This window comes from Lampetra planeri, chromosome 1, assembly GCF_965212315.1.
Source record: "Lampetra planeri chromosome 1, kcLamPlan1.2.h2, whole genome shotgun sequence".
NCBI lineage: Eukaryota > Metazoa > Chordata > Hyperoartia > Petromyzontiformes > Petromyzontidae > Lampetra > Lampetra planeri.
In genome coordinates this window covers 32,244,166-32,268,522 of record NC_136107.1, presented here as the reverse complement: position 1 = coordinate 32,268,522, position 24,357 = coordinate 32,244,166, and the positions used below count along the sequence as shown (strand labels likewise).

Below are 24,357 nucleotides of genomic sequence, written 5' to 3'. Positions count from 1 at the left end.
GCATCTCAGCCGACGTGGGAGGGGATGGCAACAGCGGGAGACGAAAAAGAATGAGCTCATTCCACAGGAATTTGGTACGAGTCCGTTCCGCGACCACATTCTTTTTCTCTCACGTCTCGGAGCATCTGGCCACCACGTCTCGTTGCGTTTGTAGGCAGCGAGGCGTGTTGCCCGAATGCCCGTCACACAGCACAACGTCGCATATCCGACCGACCGACCTACATGGGGAGAGGGCGGTCCAGGCGGCGACGTGGAAAGATCTGATTTGTGAACATCGACAGGACACGACGGTTACGTAGTCGTGCGCAAACGCTGCACTGGGAGCGGGCGGTTAAGCGGTCAGCGTGGACATGCGATGGTCGGATGAGCGACGTTGTACTGCATGACATCCAGTGCACATTGGTTTGCTTTCTGTACGTTGTTTGGTGCATGATATCACGTTCGTCGTTGCCAGCCTCATGCGGCACCTCCGGCCACCGTGGTCGTGGCTTTCCATTTAAAGACAGAAGAACACAATTTAAACAAACCACTCAATTGTCCCCCTCCCCCCCACTCTGCTCTGCAGGGGCTAGCGGTCAATAACGAGTTATTTGGTTGAATCAAATCGAAATTATGAAGCCCCTTGTTTAAGCGAAGCAACACTCTTTTGCTCTGCGTCTCGTCCACGTACGACGATCGACGTCTCATTTATCGCGCCTCCGATTAGCAACGGTTGGCCACGTACGGCGCGAAAGAAGTTCAACATACATACATTTACGAATCTGCAAATTGAAAACTAACGGTCAAACAAGAAGGGCTTTATTTTTCGATTTAAAGCTTTCGTGACTGCCGGGATTCATCTTCTTGGTTCTTTCGGTAAAGTCACGTAGAAGGGAAATAATAAAATAATAAAAATAAAACATAATAAAATAATTCTCACGACGTTTCGGCCACAACGCAAGCAGCCGTCCTCAGGTGAAGAACAGGTCTGTCGGAAAGACAGCTGTCTTTCCGACAGACCTGTTCTTCTTCTTCAGACAGACCTGTTCTTCACCTGAGGACGGCTGCTTGCGTTGTGGCCGAAACATCGTGAGAATTATTTTATTAGATTTTATTTTTATTATTTTATTATTTGCCTTTCTACGTGACTTTACCGAAAGAACCAAGAAGAAGAAGGGCTTTGTTCCACTCGTGGTGTAATACGGGTTAACGCAATAGCACGAATGCTGCACTCACGCCCGTCGGTGTAAAACACAGTCACTTTGGTGATAACAGTGGCGGTGCTTACGGTTGGCAGAGCGTACGAGGCCGTTTCGCTTACACTCAAGACTCGGCAGCGTTGTCTTCGTGTGTTGCAACAATGGGAAAATGTAACTTCAAAAAGCTATTAAAATCATCAACCCATGGAACGTGAATTCCGTCGTAAAGCTATTTACTGGAGTACAAAAAAAGCCCCCTCAACGCATTTGTCACTGACACTGGTGGTCTTAAAGGGAAAACTATTTTTAAAAGGCGATGTTTCAGGAAATTACCCTTCTTCAGAGCACTTTTTTGCGTGCCATGAAATGAACCTTTCCTGTAATTAAAACATCTTCGGTCTACGACCGTGGCCACCCAGAAAAGACCCCGGAGCAGAGAACAACTCAATGTCCAATTCACAAACACGACGGAGCCGGCGTCAGAGAGAGCCACGCACTCCGCTGCCCGTGACACAACTGCCTGCCTCCGCAACGTCAATGTCCAATGACACTCGTTGCCCTACATCCCTACAGCTGCATCAGCCACGCAAAGAAGACCTTGCCTATAATTCTAGATTTGAAGTTTTCGCGACTGCAAGGGTACATACCCCTTGGTTTTTTCGGTAAAGTCATTTATTTATTTTCTTTTTCACCTACGTGACTTTACCGAAAAAAACAAACACCTTGCTCGTCTCCCCTTTCAAAATGTATGTTGGTACTTTATTTGCGTAATCAAACGGTTCATGATATTTATTTTTTAAATACTAATTAGGCATTTTTTTTTAGGAGCAGCGTCTATGTTTGCAGGGGGTGGCGGGGAGAGGTGGATGGATTCAGACCGAGGGTGGTCACACAGAATCCACGCTTATTTATGGGAGGCTTGAGCCGATTTAGATAGCCCTGAGGTGCAAGAAGCAATTCACACGGACACAATCTTGCCCTCCAATTTACTTTTTACACACACACACATTAAATTCCGCAGCAATGTCTCGTATCGTTCGTGAAACTTGTACAAACACAACTGCCCTTTTGCTATCGCGCTGCCGGATTGCGCTTGGAGACCGAGGAGTGCCGAGTGAACAGAACAGTCTAGAAATTTAAAGGGCACCGTAAATTAAACATAAACAACGTGTGTAATCATCTGTACACTCCAAGTGTACCGTGTATACGCGGGGCAGCCTTGGTAACGGAGCTAAATCATAAATACTGCTGAAAATTAAACAGTACGTGCCAATTCCTTCAACGCAATTCGCGTCAGCGTGCAGCAAGGGGCATCATCTCGAGACTCCATTCCCTCACATGCATTAGCTCCATCTCCCCGTTCACAAATCCGCGTCGAACTCGACATTTCGATACACGAATACAATCCGACCGCACCCCCGAGTCTCTCAACAAGCCGACAATGCCCGTAACACAAGTCTGTGGCCACCGCAGTGGCCGTGGTGTGCAGGCAGCCGTGGGTTCGATCCCGACTCCCGGGGAGGTAACCCTTTAAAGTCCCCAACCTGTGGGTTCACGAGGGCACCTGCCATCTTCTGACCAGGTTGCAGCCCAGCGGGTTTTGACGGCAAACCCTGCGCGTGGTCGTGCCAGCCCTTGCCTCCGATGTGCCCCAGCACAGGCAGGTGCCAGCATGGCCAGACACACAGCAGGCCCAGTGATGCTGGAGCATAGCCAGGCACGAGCAGAGTAATGAAGCTTCAATAAGATGACAGCAAATTGTTATTTGGGTCGCGGTTTCTATGAAATGGGGTGGCTTTTTCAGTGCGGGAGGAGGGGGGGGGTGTCCTGGCTTTGTGGGTTCAAGTATACACTCCGTCATCACTCGCACACATTACACAATAGAACTCCTCTTATCCGCACTGGTGTTGAGTGGGAGTGCTGTTGGCAGATCCTATCTTCTGCATTTATCCGAAAAGAAATTGCCCCTGGAACGACGTGGTTATGCACAGACAATACGATGAGTTTTCCACCACTCGCTGTTGACTCCTGGCTTGCGCAAAAAGCCCTTAGATGAGAGGATGGATTCAGCGATTCCAAGACCAATTCTGGGTGAATTATCTACAAATAACGCGGATAAGAGGATACATTTTCTCCCACTTGCAGGCAATGTCTCGCATTTTAATCATTAACCATTTACAGTCCGTTGTCAATCCACTGTTGGATGAAGGCCTCTCCATGCCATGTTGTGGTTGTTTAGCCATACTTCCCCACGCGGTTAGTGTGGGTTGGCAAAGTGGAGGTGGTGGTGCCCACCTCGATTGTGGGGTTCAAAGCGCGGCGTGAAAACCACTGAACCGCCACTCCGCCCATCCTCTTATCCGCGGACGCCACTTATCCACAATAATAAAAAAAACACACGTAAGTAATAAGGTGCATCCATCCGCGGATAATATATTTTTTTACAGATCAACTGGGGCCACAAATAACAGTAGCCACGGTTAAGAGGATATTTATTGTTTAATAAAAATCACCGGCACGGAAAGCAATCCAGCAGAGAGAGAGAGAGGAGAGCCAACCTCAAGAGGTTTAATGACATGATGCGAAACTGGCGATGAAGTCAAACTCGTGCCACCGCAAAATGTTTTGACAAACATCTCAGGGCCCAAATCAAACATTGCTGAAGTGGGGAGCGTCTGAGCACGATGGGAACTCCAGCCAACATAGCAAAGGTCACATAAAATATCTCGGCTGAACAAGTTCTACAGAATCAGTCATCACTCGGATTTTCATTATTCGAATACGTAATATTTAATTCACAGCCCTCTGTTATTTCACTGCTGGATAAAGAAATCACCGTGCCATGTCGGTAGTGGCGGTTGTTTGGCGTTTGAAGAAGGGTGGGGCCGGGGTGCGGAGAAGCGGTTAAGGGCCGGTTCAGATGTACAGCTCGCCACGAAAGTTAGCCGTGGCCCGGAATCGGCCTCATGCTTCTGGCTTCACAGTGCGATTGTGCGAGCCATCGTGTCAACGCTACCCCCAGCTTTTTCAATTCCGGGTGAAAAAACATTCTCGTCGCGACCATTCTGCAAATGCAAGAAATAGTTTGCATGACATCATCCGCAGACCTCTGGCCTTGCATCGCCAACGTGGCAAAATGTTAACTACCTCGCCTGGTATATGGGAGATCGTGGGTTCGATTCCGACCCTGATGCCTGCTGTATATTCGGAGTTTAGATGTTCTCCCCGCGGTCGCGTGCACTTTTCTCCACATTTAGAAAGGTACGTTTCCATTATTTGGCTGATCTAAAATTCCACATGATAAGCCACTTTGTTGAGCTATCATTTGTGGCCAGGTCACTTCTGAAAAACAGCTACATAGCTCAGTGGGCCTTACCTGGTCAAATACAAATAGTTTAGTTTGCGTAACTCGCCGCCTCTGTATGCTTAACACGTGCACAAGCGCTGCCATCTTCACGACAAATCTTAAGGCACATTCTTAGACACTCGTTTTTCAAGTATGAGATAAATTTTGTCATAACAGGATTAATTGCCGTCTTATTTATTGCTCCTTGTCATTGCACTGCTGAACGAAGGCCTCCCCATGCCTGTGTCAGTCGTGGTGGTTGTTTGACCATACTTCACCAAAAGCAGTCGCTGAAGGTTGATCAATGGCATGGAGGCTTACCCCGGACCGGTTGATGGCCAAGCAATCGAACTCAAGTTGCCAGGTTCCCAGCGCAGTACGCTAACCACAGCGCCACCGCCTCACATGCCCGCAGAATTTACTATGCACCCCGTAAGACATGCTTATTCACAAAATTACACTGTAATTATTGATGCCAATTGATAATAGGCCCCGAGACTCGGTTCAAACGCAGAGTGTAATACAAGAATGAGTGGAGGTAGCTCGGGGGTTGAATGCCGTATCAGAGACACTGAGCTGGCACCGCTGAGAGCCTGGGTTCAATTCTGGGTTTAAGATTTTCCTTATTAACTGGGTTCTCGAATGGAGCATGTTGATGGTTTCAGCACGGTCACTTAATAACTGCATTGAGAAAAAAATACATCGATTTGGCTTTCATCACATTCGGCATATGCCAGCTCTGCACTCAACATTTCGGTTTAATCGCCATGCGATGGACACTCATTGCCAGGCATATGCAAGAAATGCGCCACCAATTGCGGATAGTGGGGCCTATATTGAAGTAACTTCAGTAGTATCTCCGCCACGTCATCTTCTCGGGGGCCGTGTGAGGTCACAATGCTCGCTGCGTAAGTTTCCAAAAACATAATTCCTTTGTCTCGCGACAAAAGGTGGAACAGAAAAGGAAATATTATTACCATAGCAAAATAACCGAAACAAAGTAAATAAATAAAACAAGCATCCGTCGGTGATTTTACATCGAATTATGTTTTCAATGTATCAGGCTTCTTGTTCTTCCAGACCAATATTTTCCAGCAGCATCTGACTGAGCAAACCAAACTCTGGGCCATTTCGAGCTTCAAGAATCTCACGAGAAAAGCAAGACTTGTTAAACAAATCTGTCGTGTTAAAAAGGAATGCTAATGCCTTGACACTGGTCTGGAAGGCCCATTCATAGGCAGCTGGGATGCATTTCTCACTGAATATCATCTAGGTTGCTGGTAGACTGCAGTAGGTGGCACATGACAAGTAAGTAGCCATAGCTAAAGGTAAACTGGGTGTAGTGTGCCGGGTACGGAAGTATTTTCAGTGTCACTGACGTGAACAAACCCAGCTGCAATGAATCCCTGGCTATTGAACAAAAACGTAAATTTCATACAGAGCGACGAACGAAAGGGCATTTATTTATGTATATTTTTTTCATTGCCCCATCATACTCCAAAACAGCTCACAATGTGGCTTTATACAAAATGAACATTACAACGACCCCACCGCCTTGTGCGCCTACCCTCCTGAAAGCCGGCAGTGTATGGAGCACGCACGCACGCACGCACGCACGCACGCTCGCTCGCCACGGCTCCCACGTCAGGTGTACTGCCTGTGCGCCTGCAGCTTCGAGCCTGGAGTGCGGAAAGCGGCGGAGGCCCTCGGGGGTGGCATCGCGGCCGTCTGACTCCGGCCGATCCGGGGGGACCCCCCGCTGCCCCCCGCACTACTCCCGCTGCCCCCGCCCTCCCCGGGAGACCCCCTCCGCTGACCCCTCTGCGTGTCGCCCCCGTAGCGACCGGCCCCTCCCAGACCCGACAGCTGCGGCGATGAAATGTTCCTGTGATGCTGCAGCAGGGTCTGGTTGGGCCGGTACGACTGATGCTGCTGCTGATGCTGTTGCTGATGCTGCTGCTGATGCTGCTGCTGCTGTTGATGATGGTGCTGTTGGTGATGGTCGTAGTTTTGAGGCGACCTGTACGACTCCTGGTGGGACCGGTACTGGTCGGGGCCCCCCTGGCGCATCCCCGCGGGGAGGGAGGAGCGGTAGGAGGCGAGGGCTCCCGGCGGGGGCTCCCGGTGGGAGGTGCGATCCTTGAAGAGGGCGGCCGCCGGGGAGCTGCGGAGGCGCTGGGGCGGAGCAGGCGGCTGGCGAAAGCGCTTGCTCTGTGCGCGCAGGGACAGGGACAGGGGTGGCGGAGAGAGGGGGATAAAAGAGGCGTGAGAGCCTGCGACGGTGCCTCATTGTCGTCGTGGTCATCATCAGCAGCAGCAGCAGGCGTGGTCATTCCACTGCTGGATGAAGGCCACCCAACAGGGTGTCGCACAGTGCCGGATTATCCTGGCAGCAAGAGTAGCTACATACACGCTACGGGCCCCGCACTTTCAAGGGCCCCGCGCTAAATGCTTTGAAAGCTATTAATTACGGTTCAGTGATTCTGCACTTGCTCTATTACTATAGTACTATACCGCCTTCAACTTTTATGAACGACTGTGTGTTTAAGGTTAGCGATTTGGCATATTATCTGGCTTTAATAGCAAATGAAAAAATACAATTACTTTACTATGCAAGTAAAAAATGTATGTGTTTGAATATTTATGTGTTTATTTATTTATTTAGGGCCCCTTTATAACATGATGCGACTCGCTTCATCCGGCACTGGTGTCGCCACCCACCCACATAAGCGAAGGTTAAAACACAAGTAGACACAAACAAGGCAAAAATCCCCGTGTAGCCTTAACAGGCTGTTGGGGCGATTTCTGTTTGCGAGCAGCACCTATGAAGGCCGGCACGGTGCACGACGGGGGGAGAGGCCAGCATCATGCCTGACTGACCTAACACATGCACACTCGGACACACGCATGATCAGTATGCACTTACATGCCCCACACAAGATCTCCAGATAGATGTCGTAGTTTTGAGACTTAAAAAGCCATTCCTCTCATTTTTATTGGCATTGGTATTTATAATTTATATGGACATATATGACAACAAATATTTCCTGTTTAACCTTACAGACCTGTTGGAGCAAGGGCTGTTTAGCGAGCACCTATGGAGGCTGGCACAGCACACGAGGGGGTGGGTGGCCAGCACCACGCCCAGGCATCTTTGTCCCCTAGTAGCGATGTTTATACACCGCACCAGGTACCCATTTGAGGCCGAGTCGACCTAGGGGAGGCCCAAGACCGGTTCAGATAATCGTCACTGGTATTGGCCGTGAGCGAGAATCGAACTCGGGTCGCCGGGTTCGTAGCGCAGCGCGCCAACTACTGCGCCACCGCCACCGCCCCCCCCACTAGACACTGCACCAGTACTCACAGACAGTCACGTCCACGTGCTGGAGACGTCGCTGGGAGGGATGATGGCCGGCGATCGACAGAAACGTTGGAGTGGCGGCCAAGACAAAGAACGCACCCGAGAGGACCTCCAACGGGGAGATGGAGCGGTGAAATCAGCTGAACAGATCGCTACATCAGGGCCATGGGAGACAGTGGTGGCTTGTGGAAGATTTCCATTCAGTGTCAGATTCAGCGTGGCTGATGATGACGATGATTGCTATTGATTGCAACAACAACCGCCGTTCGCCACTCAGCGGAGGTGACGTCACTGGGGCGCTTGTGCCAGTGTGCCAGGCTAGGTGCACCTCGAGTCCGCACAAATTATGACACAGTCACTTGGCAGGAGGTCACGGGAGGAGAGACCCAGGTGCCATGGGGTTTACTGACTGACACGACCGACAGATGCACCACCCGTGTTCCCCTCCCCACTGCTCCCCCCCCCATTGATGTACACAATGCACCGCAGGGGCAGCAGTGGCGTGGCTTGGCTGCGCGCGACGACGACGAATGCCTCGGCGAGCAGGTGAAGCTCTCGGGTTACGCGCTGCGCCCCCCCCCGGGACCCGACTGCGCTCGGCACCGCGCATGCCGCGGACGACGTCGCCTCGAATAGCTCGCGCGTGGCATTCCTGAGATGTCTCGGCCTCGGCAGCACAAAGGGTGGTGATGGTGGTGATGACATGATCTCATCATACCCTTTGACAATAATTATTATTTTTTGTGTCTGCATGTGTCTTTTCCCCTCCCCTGAATGATGGGCGTTGAACAGTGATTTAAACACACACACACACACACTATTATTACTATCGTTATCGTTCACTAGAAGAGAGCGGCACTGCAGTTTCAGCATTCGGCAAGCGATCTACAATGTCAGGAATTCAAGTCATAGTAGCAGGGGGTCACCCCCTCTCACATTTTTAAGATAGAAAAGTCACGTGCACCGTACTGGTTTGCAGGAAGTTAGCGCAAACTTTTTTTTCATGGCCATCATGGCCTCTGCCACAGGAACGTGGAGTGTATACCACTGGCTCGGCACTGTGCAAATGGGGTGCACGAAATATGCCTAAGCTCATGATGCACGCGTCACATTGCATGTGGGTGTTTACGTTGTGTGCCTCGGAAATCTGACAGCTATTGGATGCTAAGCAGGGTTGAGTGTGGCGAAATGGGATTCATGATAAGAGTCACGGTGAAGAGAGACGCGAGGTAGGAAGAATCCCTTTGGTATTTGGGCCCAAGGACAGGCCGACGCTCCGTAGAGCAGAGGCCAATGAGAGGCTGAACAGGCGGTGGACGAGCTGGAGATTCTGCTGAGAGCGTCATGGGGGGGGGGGGGGGGGGGTCAGGCCGATGTGTGAGAGGAGTCCAAGAGCGCTTCCCCTATTGACAGGGGGAGAGGGCCATCGGACTTCCTGCTCGTCTTCGGGATGCCCGGAAACCCATTCGGCTCCTGCAACTACGGCTGCCATGGCAACTACGGCTGCCATGGCAACTATGTCGCAGCTCCAGAGACAGTGCTGCGAGACTCGAGGCTCCCAAGGTAGTTGTGCCACTGCCCTTCACCTGCACCTGAGCAGTGGGGTGTGGAACACTCGGTGTGTTGATGAGCTCATACGTAGGATGGACGACAACGACAACAACGACGACGACGACGACAACAGGAACATTAAAAGTGTGCCGTTCGGGAAAAATGGAGGGAACGTGAAAGAGAGGAAGACCGAGCAGAGACGCGACTTGAAGGCATGGGCGGTTGGTGCCAGGAAGATGCGGCACGACTTGAGCATATTGGCACAAGATGGACGAAGGTGAAAACAAGTGACGAAATGTGCAGTGGCCACCTTTGGGCTATCTGCCGATGGGTTGTGGTGATGATGATGAGTTCTCTAGCAAAGAAAAGTAAAATTGTTGTCTTACATTGGTCTTGATTGCTATTCACGCTTGGTTTCTGAAAGCAAATAGGATGAAAGGCTCTTGGTGTCGCGTCTCCACCCTGCTCGTCCGTCAGGCCCTCGCCCAACCCGAGCAGCACATCGTTCGGCTCCGCGACGTCAAGCATGGACAGCGCGCGGAAGGGCGACCACCGTGCGTAGAGCGGCTGTTTATGGGCTGCCGCGGGACGACATCGTGGGCAACATAAGTGAAGTAGTCCTCTTCTTGGTTCTTTCGGTAAAGTCACGTAGAAGGGAAATAATTAAATAATAATAAAACAATACAATAATTCTCACGACGTTTCGGCCACAACGCAAGCAGCCGTCCTCAGGTGAAGAACAGGTCTGTCGGAAAGACAGCGTCTTGTTATGTTTTATTTGTATTATTTTATTATTTCCCTTCTACGTGACTTTACTGAAAGAACCAAGAAGATGAATCACTGCAGTCACGAAAGCTTTAAATTGAAGTAGTGCTGCCTACGCCGGTGTGGTGAAATAACTTCCGCGACCCCAAAGTGGGGTCCTGTCGTACAGCTGCGCTCTGGTGAAAGGGCCGGGCATCTACACGTGTTGTGCATAGCCAGTGCCGGCCCTGGCCGATTTGGGTCCTTCAAGCAGAGGTTATTTTGCCACCTCCCCCCACCCCCCTGCATTGGTGAGATAACAGAAGAGATATAGACGTTTAACACGGAGGCTTTGGCGACCAATATCATCCACAATACAGGTTTTTGTTGGGTTAGATAACATAAATATATAAATGTGTCGTTTCGCCAGTAATTACAACTAGCTTCATCAGGCGACAGCCAGATCACAAATCTGGCTGTCGCCTGATGAACTAGTTGTAATTACTGGCGAAACGTCGTACTCAGATTGTAAATGTTGTGGCTTGGTTCTCCAACACACCGGTGTGCTGTACTAGTGACGAATTGGTACGTTCTGTTTACACGACAACCCTTACTAGTTGGCTGTGTCGGGTAGTGGTGGGTTTTAACGACACATTTATATTTAAGCGATCTAACCCCCCAAAAAACCTCTATTATGGAAGATGTAGACGTGAGAAGGGACAAGAGGAGGAGATAGTACGACTAGATGAATGTAGACCAAATAGAGATAAAAGGTAGAGATATAGTTACACGAGAAGAAAGGTACAGACAAGATAGAGATTAATTCGATATTTTTTTTTCATATAAGGAGTCGAATTCGAGTTAATATTTGGTGCACCACTGATTTTAGTCTCGAATCCGCGGCCCCTTGAGCTGCTTGGGGCCTGAAGCCTTCGCATTGCCAATTCCGGGCGGCACCACTGCGTGCAATTGTCCACGTCACCTTTCTAATCGAGGCGTTACCAAAAGTAAAACCTGCTTTTAAAACGCCTGGTTCAGATGTTTCAGATGGCAGCACGCGTATATTTATACAGATGGCATAGGTTATAAAATGTCAATTCAAAGCCACAGGAATGGGAGGTGTGAGAACCGGGTTCCGTCGCCAGTAAATTCTGCCCGATCTTCCATGGCCCTCGCGAACCAAGCAACATCATCCCTCCTGCACACACCGCAGGTCCCGTCAAATTGGTTTGTTTTGCGTTAGTGATGAACGTCGCAGGATTAAGCGAGTCACATATTCGTGCTCACTTCCGTCACTCGCTTTTTTTTTTTAAATCGTCAAAATATCATTACACGTATCGCTTTAAAATATTCTCGTAAAAAAAAACAACCACGCACAATAGCAAATGTCACTCCTTTGAAAACAACTGAAAACTCCACTAAGGCAGCTTGACAAAGGCTGGCCCCTGCCGTAAGGCGATCCTGTAAGTGAGCACCTATTGCCGAATACACCCGAGGATTAGTCACGCCACTCTCTCAGATTGAGTTTCAGGAGCGTCCCTCCATTGGCAACTTCGTCGCCTTTCACGAGACAACCTACAGCGATGAACCTATGCCCAGGGTGCTGCTTTGTCCTCGATGAGTGCATGCGGACAGGTACGGCCCGTTTTGTCAATCTACTGCTGGATGAGGGCCTCCGCCACGCCGTGCGGGCGGTGGGAGTTATTTGACCATACTTCACCATGCCGGTCAGTGTGGGTTGTTGAAGGCGGGTAGTGTAGGTGTGGGAGCATAGAAGCAGGGGACTAAATAAAAGGTGTCTATTTTTACACTGCCCTCTGCTTCCCACTACGCAATGAATCTAATATAATTAATGAACATTTGACGGATGGTATTATGCGTGGCACGCACTTCAATGTGGTTAAAGAGTGGACGCAAATTATTATAGGCAAGAACACGATGGTTACTCTCACAGATTCTAGTTCACTTGGAAGCGAACTTTTCTAAGCAACAGATTCAAATCCCTGGTAGAGAAGCAAAATTATGAAATTTACATTACCGGCTAAAACATCGAAGACTGTAACGAACACTCACTGAAATCGGCGGGAGAATGTTTCAGATATACAAAATAGTGGGGGCACGCGATGTGTGACGGCCAAGAAAGCAAGTCGAAGAAAAGAAGTCTGTCAAGATGAAACATGACCACAAAACCTGGAATGCAAGGAACTCTGTAAAACAATTAAGTAAAGAATGAGGAAAGAAGAGAAGCCAGGACACAGAGAGAACGCACGACAGGGTGACGTGAAGATGTCATAACAAGCAGTGGGAGCGTGAAAGCGGCAAGCACGCACTCTTAAGACAGCGAGATGGGATCAAACCACACGATGAACGACGCAACCAGCCACTCGTGTCATTGTGGAGAAGGTGAGGAATGAAAAAAATGAAGTAGGCAACATGACCTCTTCACAGATCTGTCCCATCAGCCACCTTGTGCTTCTGGAAGTGCCATGATCTTAGTAATAGCAGCTCAGCCATAATCCAGTTTTTTTTGGGTTAGATCGCGTAAATATATAAATGTGTCGTTAAACCCGGCCACCACCCGACACAACCAACTGGTAAGGGTTGTCACGTAAACAGAACGTGGCCAGTTCGTCACTAGTACAGCACACCGGTGTGTTGGAGAGCCAAGGCACAACATTTCTAATCTGAGTACGACGTTTCGCCAGTAATTCCAACTAGCTTCATCAGGTGACAGTTGTACTGGTAACGAATTGGCATGTTCTATCTTGATTTGAGGCTTTCGTGACTGCAGGAATCCATACTCTTTGTTTCTATCGGTAAAGTCACGCAGTTAGAAATTCTGTTTACGTGACAACCCTCACTAGTTGGCTGTGTCGGGTGGTGGTGGGTTTAAACGACACATTTATATATTTACGCGATCTAACCCAAAAAACCTGGATCATGGATGATATTGGTCGCGAAAGCCTACGTGTTGAACGGACTAATATTGGTTCAACACAAGCAAACTCTGGACCGGTTTCGACATTCAGTGCCTCATCAGCACAGTCAGGCTTGCTTGAACCAACAATGCCGGTGAACTGCCAGCTGTTGTTTACAGGCAAGGACGCTCTCTGGGTATGGGTCATGGTTTGTCTCTCGGTAAAGGACTCGAAAAACTCGCAGCGGAATCCGATGCGGATTTTTACAGCCAATTATTTTAAATACGGTATATGTATTTGTTCCAGGTATCGATGAGGTTGTGCCAGTTGTCACAGTTAAAGTAGTAGCCACTGCACACCATTGAACGAAAAAGGAGAAATGCTCTCAAACGCAGATGGAATTGTGGACATCATCGACGAAAGTGGCACCAGCTGTCACAGCTACATTGGCTGAAGCATTTACAAACGTTGACACAGATGTGAAACATCTCAATGGTCGTATGGTGCCCTCACCATTGAATCTATTCAAAAATAGGATGCAAGACTGATGTGACTGTTGCTTACCTATCAGCCTCTTGGCTCAATTAAATGAACTCGTCATGAAGATTGTACAGAAGTAATTTAGAGGCAAATCAAAAGCGACAACCTTAATATCCACAATCTAGAAAAGGCAATTCAATATCGAATACCATTTCAATTGGGAGTTGAAGACAATGAAAAGTTAGTCGATTCTGTGGAAAATTTTATATTCATCCAAGTTCTCACAAACCAAAGCCTTTATACAGTATTTATAAAAATGCACATACAGTACGTAAATAAACATGTTAGAGAGACGCTGCAATTGCATGAGGAAAGTAACAAAAAACAAAAAATGCGAGGAATAAATGCTCTCATCAAGGCTACGGATGGTGAAACTTGACCGTATTCTCAAAATTGGATTGGAGAAATAAAGGCACGCAGGCCAGTGGAGAGAGTATGAAGCCACCTCATTGCAACAACCAATGGAAATCGACTTCGGTAATCTTTTGATGAACTTAACAAAGGAATGCCGCAAAGTAGGACTAGGAATAAGCACGAGCGAAACAAAAGCCACGTCAAAGAAAGTTTGACGAACAAAGGGGAATAATTGGAGGGCAGGCACAATGGGAAAGCACAGCTGAGTGTGCGTTTCACACGTAGCCTTCTGCGACCAATATCCATAATAAAGGGTTTTTTTGGGGTTTGATCGCGTAAATATAAATGCGTCATTAAAGCAGCCACCACCCGACAGCCAATTCGTAAGGTTTGTCACGTAAACAGAACTTGACAATTAGTTACTACTTCACAACAGACAACGGTGTGTTGGAGAGTAAAATCCCACGACGTTTACAATTCGAGTACGATGTTTCGCTGGTGATTACAACAACCAGCTTCATCAGGCGATAGTCCAGAATTGTGAAGAAGTCTTCCTGTTTCCGTCTTAAAGGGTAGACTGGAATACAGAGTGTCTGTCTGTCTGTCTGGGGCAAGCCGTGAAGGTGGACCGGGGCACAGACGCCGACGTAACGCGGCGAGCGACAGCAACAATTTGGAGTTGCTTTTTGGGGAAATTAATTTGACAATGACGAGCCTCGTAATGAAAGCTCCTAGAGAAGACGTGTTTGTTTTATTCGGTGTGTTGGCGAATGGAAACATCGACTCTGACAACCACCGCTGAGCGAACAGCTGAAAAGTGCATACTTATGCACAGAGAAATGCATGCCTGACAATGCACCAGGACAAAGGAATAGAAAATTTCGGATGAGAGAACAGATGCACATTATGGACAATCTTGTTGACTGTTAACATAAAAAAGGTCAACTGGTTTGGGCAATGCTAGCTGGCTTTGGCAATACACATCGAAGAGGAAGACCACAGTGGAGGATGGAGAGATGAGATCAGCCCATAGGCAGGATGTTGATGAAGCAGAGAGGCCTTCACCCAGCATGAAGGTGATGATGAACAGGAATCAGGAATCACCCACAGGTGGTGGGGGATATTTCCTGTTAACTTTGAGCTCAGACAAGAGTCACTGCTGCAGAGTGGTGCAACAATATCCCAGCACCCACGCATATCTATGGGTGAAGTCAACCGGAAGCACTGAGATGACGTTGTAGGTAAAGGAAGTTGACAAACAGATCTAATTAACCACGATTCTCAATCACCAACACGACCAACCCCAACCTCGCCTAGATTCCTGCCCAGATACGTTGGGCCCGTTCCCTGGGATGGTAACTAGGCCGATGTGGGTACGCAGTGTTGGTGTACGGTGCTTTTTCTGTCTTTTCTTGGATTTTCTGTTTGCACATAGTCACTTTAAGATGTTTTCTTGTTCATGTTTTTGTTTGTTTGTTTGTTGCGGTTGCACCCGATTCAAGAGCCGAATGGCTCACAGGGCTATACCTAATAAATGAAACTTGAAAATGAAACTTGAAACTAGAGAAATCAGTGAGCGGTGTGGGGGGGCCATGCCCGCTGCCTCGCTTACTCTTCAACCCATGGATTAGTGGCTGCCATTACGCGATTGTAACTACAGCGTCGCATTTGATGCCCATTTTCCCCTTGCGTTGCACGGCACAATTATTCAACGCCCTGCACCATAATGGAGCGTGCATGCAATTGTTATTATTACGGGAGGGCAACCGTAAATATTTGTTTTAGCCAGCTGCAATTAAAGTTGCATGTGCAGAGAAAGAAAAAAAAGAGAGAGAAAATGCCGCTTGATGACTTAAATGAAAAGGGTCCGCACAGTGAAATGAATAAGGGCACTCGAGATGGGGCCAGGGATGGAGAGAGCCGAGCCTAAAGCTGCCGCTGAGGAAAGGACGAAAGAAGATGCATGCTCACCCCGTTGTTTTTTAACGTCACCGCACACCAATTACTCTTGGACAGATAGCCGTGCGTGCATCCTGCAGGCCACGTAAGGTATGCCGACGCATCGATTCATCGTCCAACATTAATTTCTAAGCATTCGGGGCGCATGCATCGATTCAGCGGGATAAGAATCGGTGTAATTTTAGTTGTCGATTCGTACACGTTGCATGCAGTGGGTTTCATGTGGTCCCCACAGCCGCAATTGGCTACTACATTCATCACTGTGTTTTAAAGACAACGAATCGATGTACTCACGGGTCTGGTGGTAGAAATGTGACGATACAACCTCCTCACGAGTTGATTGCTTAGCACGGTTCTGGGTCTGCTCAACACTACAAGAATTGCTTGCATTTGTCTCAATTTTTCGCCATCTCATTTGTATTGTTTTTAAGCTCACCAGTCTTGTTTGCACAGTTTTTTTTATTTACTTCAGTTGGCATAAATGTAAGGTTAGCATCAAATGTGCATGTCGCGAGAGCCAGAGTCGATTTTAATTTACGAATCAATTCATCGTTACGTGCACAGCCAAAACCCATTTTTGTGTTTGAGACAAACATTGAGCAAAAATAACAATACCCTTTTCCCGGCTCGTGGGTGGCAGTCTCACAGTGATTGGCACACAGCGCTACAACCTCACAAAAGCAGGTTTGAATCTGATGATGGCAACATGTCTAGCACGAGTTAGGTCACGACTATTTGCATCTTCACACATTTCGTACCAGTTATGGCTCTGACAATTGATAGCTCGACGAAGTGCCTTATCAGGTGGAAATGTATAGCGGACAAATACTTTAAACGCGTGATGTTGATTCTAAATGTGGAGGGGAAAACTGGAGGACCTGGAGAAAAATCCACGCAACCACGGGGAGAGACACGCAAACTTCAAATAAGCAGGCGCCAGGCTTGGGATGGAACCCACGACCTCCTGCATACCAAGCGAGGAGGACAATAATCACACGAACAACAACAACAACAACAACAACCGGATGTGTCGTCACACTCACCCCAGCATCATCTCCCGCCTCCATATAGTCTTGGGTTGTCGAAAAGTCGAGCGGCGACGGAGACGCAGGCTCTTCCGTGGAATGCGAGCGCTGCATCCCACCCGCGAGGCCCGCTTTGTCGTCCAGAGGTCCCTCGAACGCCGAGAAGATTCGTCCGTCATCACCGCCACGGCCACGTCCGCCTCCGCCGAACGACTGAGACCGATTGACTGCAGGTGTGGGAACCCACGCCGCCACCGCGGTCATCCCAGTTAAGGGCAGTCCCTCCTGCGCATCCTCGTACTCGTACCCGACACTCTCGTCATCTTCAGCATCCTCTTCCCCCTCGTCATCGTCATCTTCATCGTCGTCATCGTCGTCATCGTCGTCGTCATCATCATCCTCACTGTTGCCTGGTTGCTGCTGCTGCGGTGGCTGCGGTGGCTGCTGCTGCTGTTGCTGCTGCTGCTGCTGCTGCTGAACAATATAATCGCTGTTCCGTCGTTGTAGCTGTTGTTGTTTCAGCACGTTACTGCCCACGCCATCAGGCAAGTCCGTCTCGGCGACCGCCACGCAGTCGTTCATCGAGCTCCTCCGCGCCGCGGCCGCCACCTCTTGTGCCGCGGCGGCGGTGGCGGCGTTTTGCGAGGCCGCGTTCTCCGCGCACTGCGGCCCGTTGCTCGGCCGCTCGCGGTAAATGACGCGGATGACGCGCTCGCGGGGAGCGCTCGCTTGCTTGGCGCCGTCCGCGGCGTCGGAGTCGGCCCTGTCCTCGCCTTCGTCCACCTCCCCCTTCACGTCCCACTGCTCGACGCGGTCCAACCGCTCGCGGTACTTTTGCTGCGCTCCGCCGGCGGCGACGGCGGCTCCGGCGGCCGCGGCGGCGGCGACGGCGGAGTCCACGGCGTCGACGCCGGCGACGCCGTTCTCGGCAGCGACCCCGGCCGCTGCGGGCCCGCGTCCGAGCACCAGGGCGTACTTGGGGTTGAGCATCCGGCGGGAGGCGGCGGCGTTCACCGCCACGGCCGGTTTCGAGGGGCTCGGCTCGGGGTCCTGCCCGGCGTTGGGGTCGTCGGGAAGCTTCAGGGACTCGGTGCGGACCGGCTTGCTGGCGGCGTAGAGCTCGCGGAACTCCGTGTCGAACGTGTCCACGATCTGCCCCGTGAGCACCGTGATGATGTTGCGGTCGAGACGGGACGCCGACCACGTGAAGCTTGGGGAGACGTCGATGGGGAGAGACATCGGCAGAAGGATGAGCGGAGACGGATAGGGAGGGAGTCATGGACTAATCATCTTCATTGATAATTATTATTGTTACTACACAACGAACAAATGCCAGGACATGCAATATCCCAATGGAGAATGTACAGCTTTCCCAGCAGATCAGCTGCTTCAACACGAGGAACAATCCTCTTAATAATTTTGTTTATGTCATTGTGGGATGCTTTGATGTTGTCTGACGGTTGAGTCGCCCTTGAAAACGAGATTCTTAGCTCAATGGGCTTTACTCGGGGGGGGGGGGGGGGGGGGGGAAATACACTTCTGATTCTGAGGTGGCAACCCTCACCGCTGTGACAAGAGGCTGTGAGGTGAACGTGGAGGTCGCTCACCTGTAGGAGCCAGCGATGGCTTTGTCCCCGTCGATGATCATGAACTTGTGCCCAAGGACACCGTTGATGACATTTCCGTTGCGCGTGCTGAAGGAAGCCCCACACGCACTGCGAATGCGCATTTTCTGCAACGGCACCGTACGTACACCACGCACGTCGTTACGTACTGCCAGAGATATTCAAAGCGATTTCTAAGGACCGCCGACAGTCGCAAAACGAATTCGGGGACGCGCAAATCCAATCCTACGTGAGTGTACTGCACAGGACAGGATTCAACTGCGACTAATGACTCGCGGGGTTTTCTGCTCAGACGGTAACCGCATCGCGCGAGCTTTCAGACGCACTTCTGCGGCCATCTGGAAGGCTCTTCCTTCCGATATCAGGAAGCCACAGGAGCTATGCACTTTTAATCATCTCGAATGACACACGCATTTCTTTAGAACTGCTTTTTGTGTTTAGTTTGTTGTCCTTCCCCCGCACCTTCGATTCGCACGGCCGGCGATGTGCAGTGCGAAAGAAGTTCAACATACAGACATTAAGACAAGCGCGTATGACAATAAACACTCAGCGCCTTCGTTAATAACACTGCGGCGTTACAAATAAGAAGTGGATATAGAGAGGCCGGAGAGGCAGACTAGCCAAGTGCTGCATAGAAGGCCCATTGCCTGAAGCGGTCACCCATTTTCCACCCTATAGAACAGTCTGCAATCAGCAGCTTTCCTCCTCTTTCCTCCCGATGATGATCGCTTGTGTTGCGATTGAAACGTCTTAGTTTTTTGTTATTTTATTTGAACCTATCTACGTGAAAAAAAATAATTTGGAGCTTTCGTGACTGCAGGAATTACTCTTTGGTTCTTTCGGTAAAGTCACGTATAAAGAGAAAATAATAAATTAAATACTAGCATACGACGTTTCGATTGCAACACAAGCAATCATCATCAGGTATAAATGAAATAGAAACACAAATCTAGTATACTTAGAAATGTAATGTAATACAACAGAGAGTCGGATACCATAACAGTCAACACCCTACCTGGTTGATTACGTTCTTCCTGACTTTAACGAAAGACCCAAAGAGTATGAATTTCTGCAGTCACGAAAGCTTTAAGTCAAGATTTCGGTCACCCATTATGTAGTTTTCTTCGTAAGGCCACCGTGTTGATAACACGAAGCATGTTGCGCTTTTTGTTTTGCCATTTTTCTCCGTGCATCGCTGCCAATGCAGCAGCATTGGCAAATAATTTGTTTCATTTGGATAACACGATGTCAGCATCGCTTTGCATGCTATTCGGGTTATTTTTTACTTCGTGGGTTCGATTTCCATTTTTTTTGTTTGCAATTCCTTAAAAACACGATTTCACAAAACATGCGGGCCACAGTACGTGTGCCCACATGATCTTGAGGACACACTGTATCGTGTAGTACAGACACACTCAGATTGTATTTGGAAGCCACTGGAGCTATGGACTTCTAAATCCAGATTGAAAACTAATTTATTTAGAACTGCTTTTCATATTTAGTTTGTTGTCCAGTTGGCTACGTACGGCGCGAAGGAACTTCAACATACAAACGTACACTAACCTGTGGCCTTATTGGGATGTGGAAACATCTCCATGCCTGTCAACCCCTTATCAGCGCCGACATTATTACGGACCAATTCAGATATTATTGGTCACGCCCTTATAAATCTTAACGTTCATCCTATAAAGTCCCATCACAAGGGAGAAACACAAACGAATAGACAAAAACATATTTTTATGACCATATTGAAACGGCCGTACGCCGTGTGGACCTGAAAACTCAATTACAAGAATACGGTTAAACCGTATGGGTTGACAGGTATGGGTTGACAGGTATGGCATACATCAAATTATAAATGTTGTGGATTTACTCTCCAACACGCCGGTGGGCTGAAGTAGTAACTAATTGGCGTGTTGTTTACGTGACAAATCCCTTACTAATTGGCTGTGTCTCGTGGTTGAAGGTTACGACACATTTACACTTACGCGATCTCACCCGAAAACCTTCATTATGAAGGTAAGACATACGTCCACGAACCTGTGGCCTTATTGGGATGTGGAAACATCTCACCACCTCTCCGTTACATTTTGATAGCTTCAGACGAGAGACATGTGACCCCTTCCGCCTGATTCCCAGCCGTTTCATTGCCTGCTGCTAGGCTCGGCATACATTTTCCACATCAGCAATTAGATTCATCGTCGCGATTCGAGTTGAATTCAATTCGAGAATCAATTCGTATTTGTTCGTGCTATTTCTCGATTTGTTGTCTTCATTGTACAGGGTTGTTCAGAGTATTTGTCCAAATTAAGGGTAGGGCCACCTTCTCCTTACTGAAGGCCATTATGGTGAAGTATGGTCAAACAACCCCCACATGGATAATGCACCGTGGGGAGGTGTTCATCCAGCGGTGTACATTATTATAATTCTCAGATGCCACTGATGTGTGGTTTCCATGCAAAAAAAGAACACATTTTTGAGGTTCACTCCAAGTTTTGCTAGAGATAATCGTGATCAAAACGTGGCTTCGATTCGGGCAGGGTGCCCAGGTGCGCTGGAGGCAAAATCGGAGGGAAATTGTTTTTGACGAACCCTGTTTACGTTTTCTCTAGCTGCGAGTGATCTCATGATTCGTGCTACTTGCTGCGTTTTTACAAACCAGTCTGATCAGATTTAATTCTTTGTTTTGTATGAAGAACAAAAAAGCTTAACCTATTTGCCAACATTTTGATAAATGTGCAACGCGCTTTTTTTTCTTTATATAATAGCAACCCACACGTCCTTTTGACATGACGTTCAGTCTGTCCTCTGAGCCAACCAGCAAAACATTGTATCTGATATGGAGCCGCTGTCTCTGTGCTTCCAGTGTTCAGAGGCCTGCTTAAGGCGCCGCTCCGGCTGGAGCACGCATACCACACACATGTCGGTGATGTGTGCGTCTTCTTCGAACGCTGGGGAGCCGGAAAAGCCCTCTGTACCAGCGTGGACGGCACCCTCGTGTTCACCTTCTGAAGCGCTCGCTCGTCAACTGTGGCGTGCGCGATGACCACCACCACCACCACGTGACTTTTCTTTTGTGTTGTGCGTGGTGCATTTAGCACCACAGCGCGTGGATTTGTAGCGTTTGCTTTATTTGTGTTGCTGGTGACTTTGTGTGTTTCATATCGGAATCACCTCCAGTGCTGTTGCTGCTGGCGGCAATAAAAGTTGTTGAAAAGTCAAAAGTCTCTCTCTCTCCACCTGTCTCGATCCTTCACTCTATTGCGTGTCTGAATTTATTATTTTCGATTTCTCACTTTGTCTCTGTTTCTATCTGCTCCTCCTATACCGTGCTGCCGATGGATTTCATGAAATGTGCGTCTGTGCAAGATTCTGCTCCGATAGGAATGAGTTAATAATGGAGCAAAATGCGGCCTCGTTGGTTCGACCGTGAGAAGATTACCAGTAGAATGAACTCAGCTGGTCAACTCTTCGGCACTTTCAAAGATCAACATTTTTTAAAATGAAAAAGCACTGGGTTAATCAATTTTCAAGTTGACAACAATGCACTTTTTTGTTTACTAAACGTACAGTAGACTCGTTATTCAAAACAAACAGAAGTATGCATGTTGATCTTCTTTCGAACCGTGCTAATCTGAAGTGACCTGGAAGAGACAGCAGATTATTTCTCTGATACGTGGACAATAGTTAATAGCCACTAATCCAAATACAGGATGGAAGCCTGCCAATGCCATGCCAGTCATGGGCATTATTTGACCAAACTTCACCAAGCTAGTTAGAAAAGGTTCATGAAGGAGGAGCCCAGGATATCATTCACGACCGATGAAGCGTAGCCAGAAATCAAACTCAGATCTCTTGCGTTGAGAGTGTGGTATGGATTATCTGGAGGTATTTTCGCGTACAACCACAGATGCTGTCATGCGAGCTGTCAGTAGTGCCTCCACATATTGCCAAAGATACAGGGGCTCATTATGACCAGATATTTTAATGTAACCGTGCAAGAGTTATGAAAGGAGATACGGGGTGCGGCTTCTATCGTGTCGTACGATCGGCCTCTTACGAGTCCTCTCTGCCTCCTCCATGCTCGAACAAGAAATATGGCGAAATGCATATCCCTTTGGTGGCCGGAGCATATGGTGGCAATTCTGCATTCTCAAGACTGGATCAGTAAATCCACGTAAAAATCACTGTTAACTTCCAACGGTGGAACTTGTTTTACAGACCCCAGAGGCATAATGATGATGATAGCTTTGGTGAAGATGATGATTATGATGGTGATGATGATTGTAATGATACAAATTTTTCGTGTGATAATAATATATTACATTCATTAGAAATAATACGTTTTTTTTTATATACATCGGGGAATCTTAGAGTGATGATGGCAGTGAGGCTCATGATGACGTAAATCATGGTGATGATGATTGTAATGATACAAATTTTTTAGTGATAATAATATATTACATTCATTAGAAATAATACGTTTTTTTTAATATACATCGGGGAATCTTAGAGTGATGATGGCAGTGAGGCTCATGATGACGTAAATCATGGTGATGATGATGCTGATGGTGAAGGACCGAGTCAATCCTCGACCGGGATCTGAACCTGCAACGTCTAACTTGTGAGTGGAGCATTTTAACCACAGCGCCGCTAACTCATCGCTTGAAATAATTACCAGAAAAGCGTTGCAATCCAGACGATGGATTCATTAAGCAATTAGCCCCATGTGTAATGGGCGGGGTGTACATTTAAATGTTAATCCGACCAACGGTTGCTTTGACCTCCTTCCCTCCACCGATTTGACCCAAATAACTGACATAAATTTTTGTGCTCCCTTTCATTATCCAAGAATTTATACATTTTTAAAGGAATATAATATCTCTTTGAGATTATATTGCGAGTGTGCCAATGGAATCATGTCATGACACACGAAAATAACATATTCAGAACTCTGCTTTGCTAACAAGTGCATTCCGTCAAATAATGGTCCAGGAAGATGATGTTGCGGAACTACTTCTGAAGTCACTTCACCCAGCCTTTTTTTATCTGCATCCGTGGCTCACCATTTATATGCCTTGCAAAGAATGTTTGATGCCAATCAAACTATTTTTTTTATAAACTCAAAGCAACAATTTTCCAATTTGTTAAAAAAAAACTAATTTAATCTAATTGCTTTTTCGTGGTGATTTCAGAACCCAGTTTGCATCACAGGTAGGAGGGAGCCCAATTTTGAAGCCAAGATGTCAATGGTACGGGCTGAACTCTCTGACCCCGAAGGCGATTTGGTCTGGACATGTTCCACGCCTTTTCAATTTCCACAAATTGATGAGGACTGCAAATACATAGGAAGAAGTATGACTTGAACGTTTTGATTTTGTTCGGGAAAGCCTCGCCGAGTCTCAAGATACATTTTCAGGAGAGTTCTGCTTGGGTTGCTTGGGCAATTCTGAAACAGTTTCCATCTTCTGTCTGATCCACCAACCCTGCCTTACAAGCCACGGGGTAGGGGTGAAACGATTCACCCCCTCTTCATGGTGATTCAATACATCATCACAGTTTGGCTTCAAGAAGTGATTCTATCTTGATTTGAAGCTTTCGTGACTGCAGGAATCCATACTCTTTGGTTCTTTCGGTAAAGTCACGTAGGTAGATATAAAATAAAACGTCGTGATTTGTTTTATTTTAATTTATTTCTAACTACGTGACTTTACCAAAAGAGCCAAAGAGTAAGCGATTCTATTTTCGTTCACGTT

General features: G+C 48.0%; 1 protein-coding gene across 1 annotated transcript in view; it reads right to left on the bottom strand.

Annotated features, from left to right (window-relative positions):
- Positions 1-3,586: 3,586 nt before the first annotated feature.
- Positions 3,587-24,357, bottom strand: part of LOC144721305 (uncharacterized) — a 40,299-nt gene continuing 19,528 nt past the window's right edge. Inside the window, exons 3-5 of the mRNA XM_078598828.1 lie at positions 18,584-18,708; positions 16,995-18,186; positions 3,587-6,735 (exon numbers count right to left, since the gene is read on the bottom strand). Coding sequence (XP_078454954.1) covers positions 6,169-6,735; positions 16,995-18,186; positions 18,584-18,708 — 1,884 coding nt within the window. The 3' untranslated portion in view covers positions 3,587-6,168. The remainder of the gene's footprint in view (positions 6,736-16,994; positions 18,187-18,583; positions 18,709-24,357) is intronic.